Raw genomic sequence first — 14,775 nt, 5'->3', positions numbered from 1 at the left:
TCTAACCACTGAGCAAAACCAGCCAGGGCAAAACTGGAACATTTTTAAAGCACAGCCACAATCCATTAGCCATCAGAGTGATGATGTCATCATCTGCCACCGAGCTTCTGGAAAACCCCATTGTACACTCATATGAGAATGAGAGTGAAAGAGACTAGTAACATCTTAGTGGTGGCTGCCTGTGGAGCCTTAAGTGGAGCCCCAGACCTCACTTTGAGAACCCTTGTGAGGCATTTGAGTTTGTCACCACTTCAAGACTTTAAGGAGAAGAAACTTTGTCTAGTTTTCATTCCTTGCTGTGGCAACAAAAATTCTAGGTCTTATGAGGTGGGGCTTAAACAAGGGAAAGAACAGAAAACATTTCCTTCACCGAGCTTCCTTGCAACCCTAGGACACCCCAACCCCACACATCCCGCCGCGGACTGGCCCTTACAAGACACAGGCCTTTGGCAGGGAGAAAGGGCAACAGACACTCCGGTTTGGAAAATAAAAGCTAGAACCAGCCATTTTATTCCGACACCATTCACCAAGTGTTGGAGGGCGGCAGGAATAAATAAGGAAGGGGCGGGGCGCAGGGAGGCTCTACGTCTTGCAGCAGATCCCGCACTTGGAGGGGTGGCAGCAGCCGCAGCAGAAGATGCAGATGGGGAAGTGGGTGTCTCGCCTCCACAGCCTCTGCAGCCCGGGCTGTGGAAAGGAAGGAGGGTGAGCGGGTGTCGGCCCAGGGAAGGCTGTGGAGGCTCTGGAGGGAGGCCCAGGTGTTCTCACCGTCAAGCCAGCCGTGGCTCCAGCTGCGGCTCCAGCTGTGTCCTGCGTCTGGAGGTCTGCAAGCTGTTTTGTCTGTGGAAGCAGAAGGGGTATTGAGAATGGCAGGGGGCCCAGCAGAGCTCTCAGATTTGCCCCCGCCAACCCATTCCTCCCCAAGGGGTTGTGTCCAGTGCTCAGCTGGAAGTCTTGCTCTCTGGCCTTTTCTCACCTTCCCACAGGCAGTCTCCTTCCTACAAATACCCCCACGTCTCCTACTCTCTCCACAGCTGCTGCTCTTCTTTGGGACATTGCCCTCCCTGGCCTGGATGCCACCCCTCACTCTAAAATGTCTCCCTCCATCTTGCCCCTACAACCCGTTCCCCACCAGAAAGTCCACAGGGCTCTTCCTGCACTTGGAGGAAAATCAGTGTTTGGCACAATTGCCTGAAAGACTCAGCATGTCCACCCCTCAATCTCATCTCCCAGCACCATCACCTCCACTTCCTACAGCGTCTGGCCACCAAGTGCTCCACACTTGCCCCCACCTCAGGTCTTTGCTTGCAGTCCTGTCTCTTATCTCCAAGTCATAGGTCAAATAACATTTTCTCACAAAACACTCCTGCTTGACTGCCAGCTCTTGATCCCACCTAAAGCCCTCCCACCCCCTCCCCCTATCACCATGGTCACTCCACTTTAGTAACATGTACTAAACACCATGATCTTGTTTTGTTAACTAATTCCCTGACCAGCTAGCAAGCACCATGACAGAAAAATCTCTCATCTACCGTGTTCCTTGCTTGATCCCATTTAGAACTGGACTTTACATAGAGTGACACTCAATGAATAACTACAGAATTAGTTTGGGACCCCCAGTCCCTGCCACTTGTCCCTTTCTCTGAGCTTTAAGCAGCTGCCCAGACCCCCTTGCGCTCTGCCCAGTTCTGGGGGGGTCTCCAGCTGCCCTCAGCAGTCCCCTCCCAGGGCCTGGCTCTCCAGTCCTGGCTGCCTGCAGGGCCCAGGCCCTGTGGGCTCTCACCTGGTGCAGGACTGAGGCACTGGCCAGGCTGGTCAGGAGGAGCAGCAGGAGACAGGCAGCCTGGGTCCGCGTGTTCAGTGCCATTGTGCCGTCTGGCTGTCCTGCTGTTGAGTCTAGGACTGCTCTGGTGTTGGGCTGAGTTACATGGCTTTTATGGGGCTGCTGGGGGAGGCGGGGGTACTAAGCCCCCTCCCCTTTGTCCTCACTCATTTCCAAGAAGGTGGTGGCGCCGAAAAGGCGGGAGATAAGCGGGAACAGAGTGACAGGGAACAGGGTTGTGTCACCCTCAACCACCAGAGGTGTGTACAGGGGGTGGGGCAGATGGGGCCACAGACACCCGCCTCCAGCCAGCCACCTGGGGAACATTTTCCCCAACATGACATCACCTTGTTGATCTCAGAAAAAATTCCCCCTTTTGCCCCAGAGGTTGAACAGATCGATGAGCAGGAGCAAGGTGTCCTTGTCCCCTACCCTTCCCTGATGTTCTCATTCACATGGGGGATGACTGTCACTTACCAGGCCCCTCGGGGGTGCCTGGTACGACTCCAGCTTTGGGTTCTGTTCTGTAGGGAACACGGCAACAGCTGGATGCAGGAGTTTGAGTCGGTACAAGCTCCCAGCATGTGCGTGATCTTTTACGAGCATCAAAACCTTAGGATGTGGCCCTGCAACCTGAAAAAGGTTCCTGGAAACTTCTGACCATGAAAGAGCAGTAATAGTAGTGACTGCACCTCACAAGCCACAGTAGATGTATCGACTCACTTTTGTGTTAAACCAGCCAGGACCACCTGTCCTCGAAGCAATGCCTGCTGCCCCACTGTGGGCTCTGCACTGTATTCAGGGGCCCTAGCTGCCTACTTGGCCCATCCCCAAGGACCTGGCTTCCCAGCTGCTGCTCCCTCTTAGGAGCCCACCATGCCCACCCATCCTGTCCTCCTCGCTTGACAGGAGAGGAACTGAAGGCAAAGACTGGGGCTCTGCCCGAGCCGGAGGCAGAGCTGGCATTCCAGATTAGGCAGCCTGACTCTGGCGCCTGTGCTCTTACCACCAGGCTTTCCTGCCTCCCCCAACAGAGGGCACAGTGGACTGTGCTAGACCTGGCTCAGACTGGCTCAATGGAGCCACTGTGCACATCTCATCCCACCCCCACATTCAGTGGCATCGTGTTGGTACCTGGACACCAGCAGTAGGTTATGCACACCACAGACATCAACCAACATTACAAACCAGGGCTTTTTGTTGGAGAGGTGGTCGCTTAGACCACCACCGGATGGGGAGGTGAACCAAGTCTGCCCGACTGTCCCGGCCACTATGTGAACCACAGGGAGCAGACGCACATAGCCACGGAAACAAACTTGATTCCAGACGGGGCTTTGCCACTTTGCCTGACTCATTCTAGGATCACCCAGCGTCAACCCTACCACTGGAACCTGGAGGTACTGCTGCCAGTGAAGGAAAACTTCTCCCCTGCCCTGAACTATAGCCAAGCTCACTCAAACCCCAAGAATGGGGGCCCCGGGAAGTAAAGGCTGCTCCCTGCTATCCCGTCGCTCCATGTTAGGCTCTTCCTGCTGCACACACCCTCTCACAAAGATGGCCTCAAACAGAGGAATGGCCCGGAAAAGGGAGACAGGGATCTCAGAGGGAAAAACCAGTTGGGGGCATTTGGGACGCACGCAGGGTGAACTCAGCAAGGTGGCAACTGGCAGGCCTAGACTGTGGGAGTGGAGTTGCATGGGGGCTGCACACTCAAACACAGGGAGACACCAAAGCATCCCCCAGCACTGCCTGGTGTCACTGCATCTCCACTCAGGCCAGGTTTCATCATCAGCCAGGGGCAGGGGTCACAACACAGGCGCCAGAGCCACAGAGCAAGGCGACAGACTGACGGGCCAAGCTTGGCTTCCTGGCCATTTGCCTTCCTTGGGGGTGGGGGGCTCAAGGCCAGGCCCCACCATTGGCTGGTGCAGAGGGAAGGGCTTCAGCCCAGAAGGGCAGAGCCAGGAGCCAGTCCTGTTTTTAGGAGGGTGACACAGGAGACCCCAGCCTCTCCTCCAAAAACACAGGTCCTTGACCCAACCTCTCCCAGCCCCCACACCACATACACATACCTGGGGCCTCAAAGAGGATATTCGTTCCTTAATTCCTCTAACCAGCCCAGCCAACAGACTGGGTAACATGTAGAGAATGGCAGGGACTAGCAGAGCTACCAATACAACAACCGAGGCCCTGCCCTGATAGAGCTCTGCACAGACCCCAGGGCCCCTGCCCGCACCTGAGATGGACAGACACACAAACAGACAAGGCGGGGCCACATGGGGCCAGTTTATTGCAGTTAAATACCTCTCTCTCTCTATCTTTTGTCCATTTTTCCATAAAGAAAATTAAAACACACACACACACCCAAAGAGGAGCAGGAATCCAGAAACAAGAGGTGGGGTGGGACATGGCCTCCCTTCTTAGGTCCAGGTCCCAGGGATGGCCCCCCAAAGGCTCTCCTCCTTCCCGTAAGCACCGTCTCAGTGCTTTAGTCTCTACCTCTAGAGACCAAAGAGGCAGCGGGATCTGGCAGGGCCCTGTCCTCCCTTCTGCTCCAGGCGAGACCACTAGAAGTGCTGGGGCTTAGTGGGGGCCGGGAGAAGGGACAAAGACAGGTGGGAGGGTATCATTTCCACGTTGAGGAGCGGTGGGTGCTTATCCACAGAAATGCATTACTTCTCCCCATTTTTTTGTTAAAAATCTACTATAAAAAAACGCAGCTGGGGGAGGGACATCTGTCCCTCTCTGTGCTAAGGGCTGGGGAAGGGGGCAGCAGAGGTCCGGAGAAGGGCCCCGCGCGGTGTGGTGGGCGTCACTGCCGGTTGCTCTCGCCCACCATCTCCAGGTTGTGCTGCTGCAGCTGGGCGCGAAGCACGGCGTTCTCATTCTTCAGCTCCTCGATCTGGCAGACAGGAGAGGGAACAAGGGGCCAGGGATAGCTCCCTGAGCCTTGGGGCCCTAGGCCCTCCACCAAGCCCCCAGCCCTGGCACTCACCTGTTGCCTCAGGAGCTCATTGTCCATCTGCAGCCGCTCGGCCTCCTTGAACGTCTCCTGCATGCGCTGGTTGGTCTGGCGCAGCTCCCGGATGTAGTCGCAGGCCTTTGACAGGATCCCTCCTTTACTCTGGGGGTGGACAAGAGCAATAGAGTGAATACTGTCCACTGGCCTCTGCCCACTGGCTCACCCAGGACAGCTCCCATGCCCAGTGATCAGGCAGACTTTCTGGGAGGTGCCGGGGGCACTCACCGCTCCTGTCTTGCTATTGTCTGCATTACAATCTGGAATGATTTTTGAAAGTTGGACGATCCAGTTGTTGATCTTGTCCCTCCGCCTCCGCTCCACTGCAGGAACAATAGCAGTAAGGACAGATAGGCTTACAGTACTTCCCGTGCGCCTAGGGGATCTGCCTCCTGAGGCAGGCGCGGGCGGACCCCAGCTGCCAAGGGAGAGTGCAGACCCGGGGCAGGGTCACACTGCTGGCAGATACAGGGCCAAGATCTGCAGGCAGGCAGCTGGCTTCCCCCCCTGCTTCACGCTGCTTCTCAAGAGAAAGAGAGGAAGTCTCGCTCCCAAGTACCATGTATTCCTTTAAAGCAGAATCAACAGTGGGGGCAGCAGGGTCATTTGGCCTATTTTTAAAAACTTGAGTCAACATTTAAAAATTAGATAATTTCACAAAATAGTTAACATCTTTTGAAAAGATAAGTTGTGGCTACAGTGAGCATGTTCTCTTGAGAGGCAAGAATGGGCCACAGCCCTTTACATGGGAACCGACTGCCCCTCTTGGGGCCCCATAGCCCCTGCATTTGATTCTCCACAGTCCTCAGGTCTCCCAAAAGCACTGGTCCCATGATTCTGCTTTTTCTTCATTTTTAAAATCAGTCTGACCGCCCTGGCCAGTTAGGCTCTGTGGTTAGAGCGTCGGCCTGAAGATTGAAGGGTCCTGGGTTCAATTCCGGCCAAGGGCACATATACCTCAGTTGCAGGCCTGATCCCCAGCCCCAGTCAGGGCGTGTGCAGGAGGCAACCAATCGATGTGTCTCTTTCACATCGATGTTTCTCTCTCTTTCTCCCACTCTCTGAAAAGAAATGGAAAAAATATCCTCTGGTGAGGATTAAGAAATAATAAATAATAAAATAAAATCAGTCTGACCATGTCTCATCTGTTTAAAACCCTTCTCCAGAGCCCGGGCAGCAAGTCACAAATCCCGACTGACACTTGTGGCTCCCAGGGGCCTGGCATCAGGGCATTGGTGACCCAGGAACACAAGCCCTATCTTGAAGGCCAGGGACAGCAAACTAATGGAAGATTTCACTTGAAAAAAATCCAGATTTGTGATTTTACTTCATAAAATGCCACAGTTTCACTCTGCCAACTGAGTTGAGCGACAGCTGCCCCCTTCAGACAGGGCATGTCTTCTCTCTGGCTTCTCACCTGGCCCTCACATCCTGACCTTATGACAGCTACCTGGGGTCTGCCTACATTGGAGCCTGAGACCTGTGGTTTGGGGACTAGTGAAGCAAACCTGTCCCAGCCCTTCTTTACCTTCCAACCCCAGTACTAGGCACTTGTGGGGACACATAAGAAAGCCCAGTTATCCCCCAATTCTCACCCACACTCTCAGTCCCCTACCAGGATGGCCTATGGCCAAATGCAGGCAGGGTTTGTGGAGGGGGGACTGGGCCTATAAGTAGGCTTTGGAAAGGAGGGCGAGAAGACATTTTCTCAGGGTTGGGTGGTGATGGGAAGTTGGGGAGGGGGCCAAGTGAGGGTGAGAAAGGATGGGGTGGCCAGCACCTCCTCTGAGGCCAGCTCCGCCCAACCCTGGTGTTCCCTCAAAGAACACACTTGGCCACTAACAGACAAACCCCACTGTCTTCTCTTGGCACTTGGTTTTATCCACTCATTGATGACTAGTCCTTCCCACCTCCAGGTGCTCCTGCACTTTGGCCTGTGTGACAACAACCTCCTATGTGGAGGTCTCTCCTCCTCCCTTGCTCTCCTGTCCTCAGAAATCTCCCTAATAACCACGACAAGAACGGCGCCCAGTACAAAGTTTAGTCTGACCTTGGCCCTGAGCCCCATTGCTGTGGTGGCAAGAAGAACCTTCCCTTTGAGGACAGCCTTGTCTGTCTTAGTCTCTGAGAACTCTGTGGCCAAGACCTGCAGCAGAGCCAAGAGCGCAGCCCAGGCCTGGGGGCATGGCCCACCACATCCCTCAGCAGTGTGCGTGCTCCTTTCCCGAGGTTTCAGCTGAGGAGCTCAACAGCAGATGGCTCTCGGTTTCTTTCCCTACCCTCATGCAGTCCAGCATTCATGAGCCTGGGCTCCAGGCTGCAGCTATAATCCCATGTACTCATTTCAAGCCACCAGGGGGCAGTGACAGGGGGTGTGGAACATCACCAGTTTGCAATTACTTCTTAAAAACATACTGCCAGAGTGGCTCAGTTTGTCAAGCATCATCCTGTTCACTGAAAGGTTGCTGGTTCAATTCCTGGTCAGGGCACATACCTGGGTTGTGGTTTGATCCCCGGTCAGGGCAAGTATGGAAGGCAACCAACTGATGTCTCTCTCCATATCTTTCTCTCTTTTTCTCCCTTCCTCTCTTAAGTATGTCCTCAGGTGAGGGTTAAAAACAAAAAGTATTGCTTGCCCTACTGTGTGCACAGCACTGAGAGGCTGGGGTCCATGGTAAACTCAATCTCTGTCCTGCTGGCACTCACTGCAAAGTGCACGTGACCAGGTGACAGTGATACCAACACTATAGGATATGTTATAAATGAAGACTGTGCCAAGTACCCCAAGTACCTGGGAGCCCCAGGGTAGAGCAATGATTTCTGCAGCCTCAAAGACTTAGAGAGGAAATATCTGGGCTAGTTTCTAGGGGAGAAGCATCAGGCAGACAGGTGTCAAGATCCCAAAAATGGTGACATGGAAATACTTGGGTGAGGGTGGCACGTGGAACAGGGTGATAGGAAAACGCTGTAAAAATAGGCTGTGAAAGCCTTGAATGCCTGATAATGGGTCTGGACCTCATCTCTTACTCTAGGGGTCCAGGCTCTTGAGTCTGGGCCTTTTGTTAAGCAGGTAATGATGCCGTCAGACCTGTGGCTTGGGAAGACCATTTTGGCACATTTGAAATGGAGGAAGACCAGTTAAGACCAAGGCCACATGTATTCCACAAAAGTGCTTCAGTTACACCCACACAACATTGAAAACAATTTAGAAGTAAAATCTGCCAGACTAAAGGGAGAAAGGGACAAACTCCCAAATACACTTGGAGACGTCGACACTCCTCTCTCAGGAATTAATAGAACAAGTAGACAAAGAAACCAGGACAGGAAACCTGAACAGTCAACCAACTTGACCTAGCGGACACTGAGGGAGCACTCACCACAGCAGCAAGTTCACGTGGAAACTTGCACCAAGACAGACCAGATTCGGCGACACATAGATAAGTCTTAATAAATTTCAAAGAACTAAAGTTATATGGAGTATAAAAAAACTAAATTAAAAATCAATAACAAGAAGACATCCAGAAAACCTACAAATATCTGGAAATTAAGCAACACATTTCTAAATAACCCATGAGTCAAAGAAAAAAATCACAATCACAAGGAAAACTGGAAAATATTTTTAACTGAATGATAATAAAAACACAACACATCCAAATGGGAGGTAGCTAAAGCAAGTGTTAGAGCAAAATTTGTAAGTAGAGAGGTTTGTGTTAGGAAAGAAGGAAGGTTTAAAATAATCTTTAAAAAGCAGAAAAAAATACCCCAGCAAATTAAACCCTAAATAAGTAGAAGGAATGAATTAGTAACATTAAGAGTAGAAACTAATGAAATAGAAAAAGCAATTCCATCTGGCATTTAAAAATCAGATTTCACATAAAGATCTGGATTTCGGGCTACTCAAGAGTTTCTCGCAACAGTGGACCCAAATTCTGACATGGCAGCAATGGGCTGGTGCTACAGAGGCCACCCTTCGGCAGGACACATCCCAGTTCACTAAGGGGCCCAGAGATGGGTTCCTGCAGTCCTAAGAACTGGTGGGAAAGATGTAAAAGGGAGAAGGAGAAGCTGATCTGAAATCTACTTCAGCACACAATTTCAGGTTCAGGGATGTGAGGGAAGAGGGCAGAGCTGAAGGTGGCCTGGCTTTCAGTTCTGGACTGGATACTTGTGACAGGGGTGCCTTTTGCTGCAGTGGAAAAAGAAATGTTGCATGGGAGCCTTTGGGGAGGAGAGACAGCAGGCTCTGTTTGGACACACTGAGTTTGAGGTGTCTCAAGGACATCCAGAAATGGGTATTTTGAACGAGCAGCTCAAAATGAGTCTGGAGTTCAAGGAAGCTCCAGAGGGACATCGAGGAGGGGGCAGGTCTGACCTTTTGGAGTCACATAGGAGAAAGTCAACAGAACCCCTCCTCAGAAAAATAATAAACACCTACAACTAGGGATGGGGCTTTGGGAAAATTGGCAATTCCTGAGCCTAACATTTCACCCTCCTGAGGCTAAGCTGAGAGGGGACCAGACCTTAAGAAACACCATGAGCAGAAGCAGTTTCCCAGCCTTGCCCAATGTGAAGAATCACTTGGGGAAACTTGTCAAAACAGCCTCCTGGGCCTCCCTCTGACCTGCCCATTCAGAACTGTGAGGACAGCCCTGGAGAGCATGATTGTTAACAAGCTTCCTGGAACATCTGTGAAGCCCTGCTCTAAGGAGCAGGCTGGGAAAGAGAGGCAAAGAGTACAGGAGATTCAGAGCAGGTAGAGCAGAAAGGATCTTTAGCAAAAGGAGGGGAACAGGCAGGGTCAGATGCATTGAGCGCAGACAGGAAAGGATGCCAACGTGTTTGGCAATGAAGTTGTCATGGATGACCTTAAATGGAGTCATTCTGATAGAGAAAAGAGCCAGACTGCCAAGGGTACAGGATGGGTAAAAGGTGGCCCAAATACTCTGCAGATTAGGTGAGGGCAGGACACAGCTGGAGAGTAAAGACAAGGTTATGAAAAAGACTTTTATGTAGGAGAAAGATTCCAGACTTTTTGCAGGTGAACTGACCCAGTGAGAGGCAGAGAATGAGAGTGAGGTAGAGGGTGGCTGGATGGTATTCCAAGAGTGGTTTGCTGCAGTCTCATTGGGGGACACACCATACTGCAGGGGGCCTCACATGTCTCAGCTGGTCCTTCCTCCTCTGAACCTCTGCAGGAGTCGGGTTAACATCACCTTACAAACAGGACTAAATAGGCACAGAGATTAAGAACCAGACTGAGGTCATATGATGGAAGCAGTAGAAGCAGAACTGCTAGGTAGCTTACAGGAGGCCCCTCAAACTTGCCGTACCCAGAAACCAAGCTCAGACTCACTCCCTCCCTTTTCAAATCAACCTGATCCCATCATGAAACCCTGATTCCTGAAATCCTGATTCTTCAGCCTTGGACTCCTCTCCCCATGCCTCCAGCCTCCATGCCCTGCCTTGTCTCAGGTCAGACATCTGCAGTCATCTAGTTTCCTAGCCTCTGGTATCCTTACTATACCAGATTTTATTTCCTCTCAAACTAAAATAAAAATCCAAGAGCAGGGACACTGGGAGGGCCTTACAAGGCCCCTTATGATCTGGCCTTGACCAACCGTCCTGCAACTCTGCCAACTTCCTCTTTCCTTTGCTGAAGTCTGCTCTGGCTCAGGCCTGGGTGTTTGCTCTTGCTTGTCCCTATGCCTGGGACTCTCCCCCAGTACCTGGCTGGCCCATTCCTTAAGATCCGTTCAGGCCTCTGCTCAAATGTCACCTCTCAGAGGCCTACACTGCCACCATTACCCTCTATCTCCTTACCCAGCTTTATCTTCTTTCATGCCATCTGACGTCATATTGTAGCTTTGTGCAATTTCTGTTTTTTCTACCAGAATAAACACTGTGAGAGCCAAGACTTCATCTGTTTGATTATACACTTTATCTGAAAATCTAAAATGGGCTGGCACATAGGATGTACGCGCTAAACAAATGCCTCAACTTAGTGAGCTGCTGAGATCACAGCTGCAAAGGCCCATCCCCAATCGAAGACTGTTAGGACTGTGGGGCCTCACCCTGGCTCTCAGGGACTTCCTCGACTCTCCTGGCTCCCTTCCCAAGCACTCGACAAGGGACCTCTGCAACAACCAAACCAGCACCCTCCAAAGCAATTGACTCCTCTCTGCCTTCCCCCTTCCAGCCTGTGCTCCCCTCTGACAGGACTTCCAGGACTTCCACCTGCTGGGGAAGCATCACCTGATCTGTCATCAGTGTTCACTCAGACACTAGCCTGAACTCCTAAGCTTCCCTGACACTCCACACCATGCCCCACCACCATAGTGGCTACTGACTGGGAACAGGGGTTAGGGTGAGAAACTAGGGGACAGCAGAGAGAGCCAAAATGACCTTAGGGTGGATTTGGTGTTTATAAGAATAGCAGGGTGCTCCAGCCTCGGCTAGCCAGAGGCACAACTTCCTGCATTCATCCTCAGATGTGCTCCCTATCAGACCAGAGTTAGTTTTGGAAGCCAGGCGGGCAGGGGAATAATGAACTCAAACACAACAACTGACAATGGAAACGTAGGTCCAGAGGAGCAGGAAATCAATATGTGAATGTGAAACCTGCCATTTTAGATGCTGGCCATTAATTCAAAATCACTACCCAGGATGACAAAACACATTCCAGCCCATGCATACTGCCTATCTGTTCCAGACAATAAACTTCCTCCACCTGTTTCTACTTTTCCAGCTTTCAACAAACACCTCTCACACTTGAAGCATGCCCAGTGATCTGTGACTCCAAACCCCAGGCCTGGCAGTGCCTGTGAGGCCGAGGTGAGGGCTGGCCCAGGGGCTCCACTTTGACTTTACCTTCATTGTGCTGAGCTCTCCTTCTCTCATCCCGTGGGGTTCTAGTTCCATCAATTTTCCTAGAAGAGGGATAAAATGGGCACGTGTTACCTCAGGCCTCATTCATCCAAGCATTTACCAAGGAGTCAGATTTTAAAATGACCTTTGTGCGATATAGCAAAATGTAGACAGAAAGAGGAAATGATACTTTCTTTATACTAAAGAAACAAAAACAGACCAAAAAATACACCAAGTGTCTGCTGTGTGCTCAACCGCCTGACTTGTATTCCAGGAAACCTTCCCTTCCTTCAGCCCCACACTAGGCCCTCCCAGTGTGCCCTGCTCCTGGGCCCAGATCTCCTGCACATACGGGGAGTAGGGGTGTGTCCGGGGTGCAATCGTCCTTTGCGTTCCTGTCTGAAGCACGTCCTGGGGCGTCATCATGACATAGAACTGGCCTGTAGGAAAAGCGGGGGTTAGTGCTAAAACTGGGAGCAGAGTCAGAAATGGCTGAGGGATCCCTCCCTGCTAGGCCTGTTGCCTCCCCTGCCTTCCACCTCTGCCCCTTCCTCCCTTTACCTCCGGCCTGTAAGCTCTGGTCTGTAGTCTGTACCGACACAGCCGTGGTATCTCCCACACTGGACGCTGGGAAATAGGCAAATCGTGCCTCCCCACTGACAGCCTCAGCTGCTGGGCTGCCGCCATTGCTGAAGGGATTTTGGATTACAGCCTGGGGAGTAGGACACAGAGGCCACCCTTAGCCATCTTGTTCCCCAACCCATCCCCTTGTTGCCCTGTTTGATGGGTACTGAATCCTCTATGGAGGGTGGGGAATCCCTCTGTATGTGTCACTCTGCCTATGTCTCAGATGGTCCTGGAACTTGCAGACACTCAGCAATCACTTGGTGAAGCAACCAGTTTTTACCTCTAAGAGACTTTATGGTAATCATCCCTAACTTACAGAGAGAAAAAACGATGTTCCAAAGATCTTGCCCAAGGTTTCACTGTGCAGAACAGGAATTTAACCCACACAGTCTGACAGCCTGAAGGCAGCACCTGTGTTGCACGTGCCCCACCCACTGGGAACTCCCTCAAAACAGAGCTAGTGTCCCCTCTCCATCCCCCCAGGCATTGCTGAGCACCTACCAGTGGGAAGGGTGCAGCGGGACCTGGGGGCACAGAGGCAGCAGCGGGACCAGGGCGCTGGGCTGCCCCATCCACACCCACCTGGGTCACAGCCTGCTGCCCCCCAGCAAAGGCAGCCGTAGACACGACGCTGACGGCGCCTGCTGTGTCGCCCTGGCCATCCAGCTGACCATCAGTCACCTGGACTACGCGGTATGTCACCTGCAGGGGGCGGCAGAGCAACGAGACAGCGCTAGGGCCCAGGCGGGGGCCAGGTCTGAGCCCCTCCCAGCCCTCCCAACCCTCCTCTCTGCTCAACCCTCCGCTTGCCCACCCGGCTCCGGCCCTCAGCCTCACCTGTCCTCCATTATTCTCTGTGCGGAACTGGTACTGGATGTTGTGGTCGCCGAACGCCGCCTGCTGGACGCTGGCGATAGCCACCGCCGTCTGCTCCTCTGCCCCAGGGCCGTCCCCGCCTACGGTCGAAGGAGAGTAGGGGCGATGGTCAGCGGTCGCGTGGATCTGGGCGGCCCCGGTGCCCTCCCCGGGCGCAGGCCGCAGCCCCCGCGGGCCTCGCGAGCACTCACCTTCCTGCAGCTCGACGCCCTCCTCTGCCTCGGGTCCTTTGTCGTGGCTGCGGGGAGGGCGGGTAGAGGGGGTCAGGGCCGCCCGCACCCCCGCCCCTTTGCTCAGGTGCAGGGTCCCCATCCTGCCCGGCCCCTTCTGGGGCTGGGGCACCGCCAGGACCCGGGGCTGGGGGCATTTGCACGGTCCCCCTCCCTCGCGGCCTCCATTTTGAGCTGGGCCCGGCGGTCGCTCCGGATCATGGCGGCCCAGCCGTCAGGCCGAAGGGCCGGAGCCAGGGGGCACGGGCCGGCCGGCACCCTTACCTGGCAGCGGTAGCAGCGGTGGCCGAGGCAGCGGGATCCAGACCCGGGTCCAGCATGTCCATGGGGGGGGTGGGGGCGAGGGGGGGGGCGCGGGGCCCGGGGGGAGGGGTGGGGTGGGGTGGGGAGGGGAGGGAAGGGAGGGGAGGGGGCGGGCGGCCGGGGGGGCCCCCGAGCCCGGCGCTCACGCCGCGCGGCAGGAGGGGACGGAGGAGACACGGGAGCCGCTCGCGCTGATCACGGGGACAAACAGTGGGGTCATGTGAGGAGGAGATGCCGCCGCCGCCGCCGCCGCCGCCGCTGCTGCTTTTCCTGCAGCCGCTGCCTCCGCCCGCCCTCCTGCCGGCTCGCGGCGGCTCTAGGCTCCGGGACGCAGCGCAGTCGCCCCCCGCCCGCTGCACGCGGCCCTCGGGCCTCCTTCCCGGAGCCGCCGCCGCCGCCGCGACTTTTTTTTTTTTAACCCGGTCTGCCCTAGACGGCCGCCGCCTCTCCCTTGGATCGCCGGCTCGAGCGTCAGCCGCCCGGCCTGGCCCAGTCCGGCGGCGGATCGCTGCTGCAGCGGCCGCCGCTTTCTATTTTTTCCTCTTTTTTTTCCTCCTTTACTTGAGCTGCGCGCGCGCGGCGGCGGCTGCAGCGCGAGCCCCGGGCCGACGCGCGCGCGGGGGGGGCAGCCCCCGGGGAACGCGCACGCTGTTTGTCTACGATGGCGGGCGGGCGCGCGCCGGCCTGGGTCTCGGCCGGGCGCGGGGTCGCCGCCACCACTCCCGGGGCCGCCTGACACTTGCCAGCGGGTCGCCCGGGTGGAACGCGGGCCCGGATGGAACGCCGGAGAACGAGACAGGCTGCGGGGTTTGGAGACTGTAGTCGGGCAGGGGTGGGGGTGGGTGCGTGTGAATGGAGTGGAACAGGAGAGGCGCGCGGAGGCGCGCTCCCGGCGTTTTGGCTGAAGTGCGCGAAGGTGGAGGCCGGGGCGCATGCGCACGCCGGGGCGGGGCTGAGGCGCGCACGCAGGGCGGGGCGGGGCCTGTGCGGGTACGTACCCCCCGCCTAGGGGAGGGAGAAGGCAGCGCTGGTCC

At 54.7% G+C, this 14,775-nt stretch overlaps 2 protein-coding genes across 3 annotated transcripts; both read right to left on the bottom strand.

The window, feature by feature from the left end:
- Positions 1–489: 489 nt before the first annotated feature.
- HAMP (hepcidin antimicrobial peptide) lies at positions 490–4,085 on the bottom strand. The gene is made up of 3 exons (XM_081119276.1): positions 1,784–4,085; positions 769–840; positions 490–687 (listed from the first exon to the last, which is right to left on the bottom strand). Exons 1-3 carry the CDS (start codon positions 1,865–1,867, stop codon positions 583–585), a joined length of 261 nt encoding a protein of 86 aa, XP_080975402.1. The 5' UTR covers positions 1,868–4,085; the 3' UTR covers positions 490–582.
- USF2 (upstream transcription factor 2, c-fos interacting) lies at positions 4,081–14,265 on the bottom strand. Of its 2 annotated transcripts, none has more exons than XM_081119275.1 (10): positions 13,703–14,265; positions 13,400–13,446; positions 13,170–13,288; positions 12,834–13,034; positions 12,267–12,417; positions 12,058–12,145; positions 11,709–11,767; positions 5,070–5,164; positions 4,818–4,946; positions 4,081–4,724 (listed from the first exon to the last, which is right to left on the bottom strand). In XM_081119275.1, the coding sequence occupies exons 1-10, from the start codon at positions 13,762–13,764 to the stop codon at positions 4,635–4,637; spliced, it is 1,041 nt and encodes a 346-aa protein (XP_080975401.1). In that variant the 5' UTR covers positions 13,765–14,265; the 3' UTR covers positions 4,081–4,634. The 2 variants fall into 2 exon arrangements, with proteins under 2 accessions (XP_080975401.1, XP_080975400.1); XM_081119274.1 differs by having other exon boundaries at positions 12,915–13,034; positions 13,703–13,912.
- Positions 14,266–14,775: the final 510 nt, after the last annotated feature.

This window comes from Miniopterus schreibersii (assembly GCF_964146895.1).
Source record: "Miniopterus schreibersii genome assembly, chromosome: 18".
NCBI classification, from domain to species: domain Eukaryota; kingdom Metazoa; phylum Chordata; class Mammalia; order Chiroptera; family Miniopteridae; genus Miniopterus; species Miniopterus schreibersii.
This window is presented reverse-complemented; position numbering and strand designations above follow the sequence as displayed.

Excerpts from the sequence above, each read along its gene's own strand:
- HAMP (XM_081119276.1), bottom strand. The coding sequence starts at position 1,867 with ATGGCACTGAACACGCGGACCCAGGCTGCCTGTCTCCTGCTGCTCCTC. Across the intron at positions 841-1,783 it reads GTGCCTCAGTCCTGCACCAG|ACAAAACAGCTTGCAGACCT; the intron begins GTGAGAGCCCAC and ends CTGCTTCCACAG. Across the intron at positions 688-768 it reads GAGCCACGGCTGGCTTGACG|CCCGGGCTGCAGAGGCTGTG; the intron begins GTGAGAACACCT and ends TCCTTTCCACAG.
- USF2 (XM_081119275.1), bottom strand. The coding sequence starts at position 13,764 with ATGGACATGCTGGACCCGGGTCTGGATCCCGCTGCCTCGGCCACCGCT. Across the intron at positions 11,768-12,057 it reads CGGACACACCCCTACTCCCC|GAAAATTGATGGAACTAGAA; the intron begins GTATGTGCAGGA and ends TCCCTCTTCTAG. Across the intron at positions 5,165-11,708 it reads GAGAGCTCAGCACAATGAAG|TGGAGCGGAGGCGGAGGGAC; the intron begins GTAAAGTCAAAG and ends TTGTTCCTGCAG.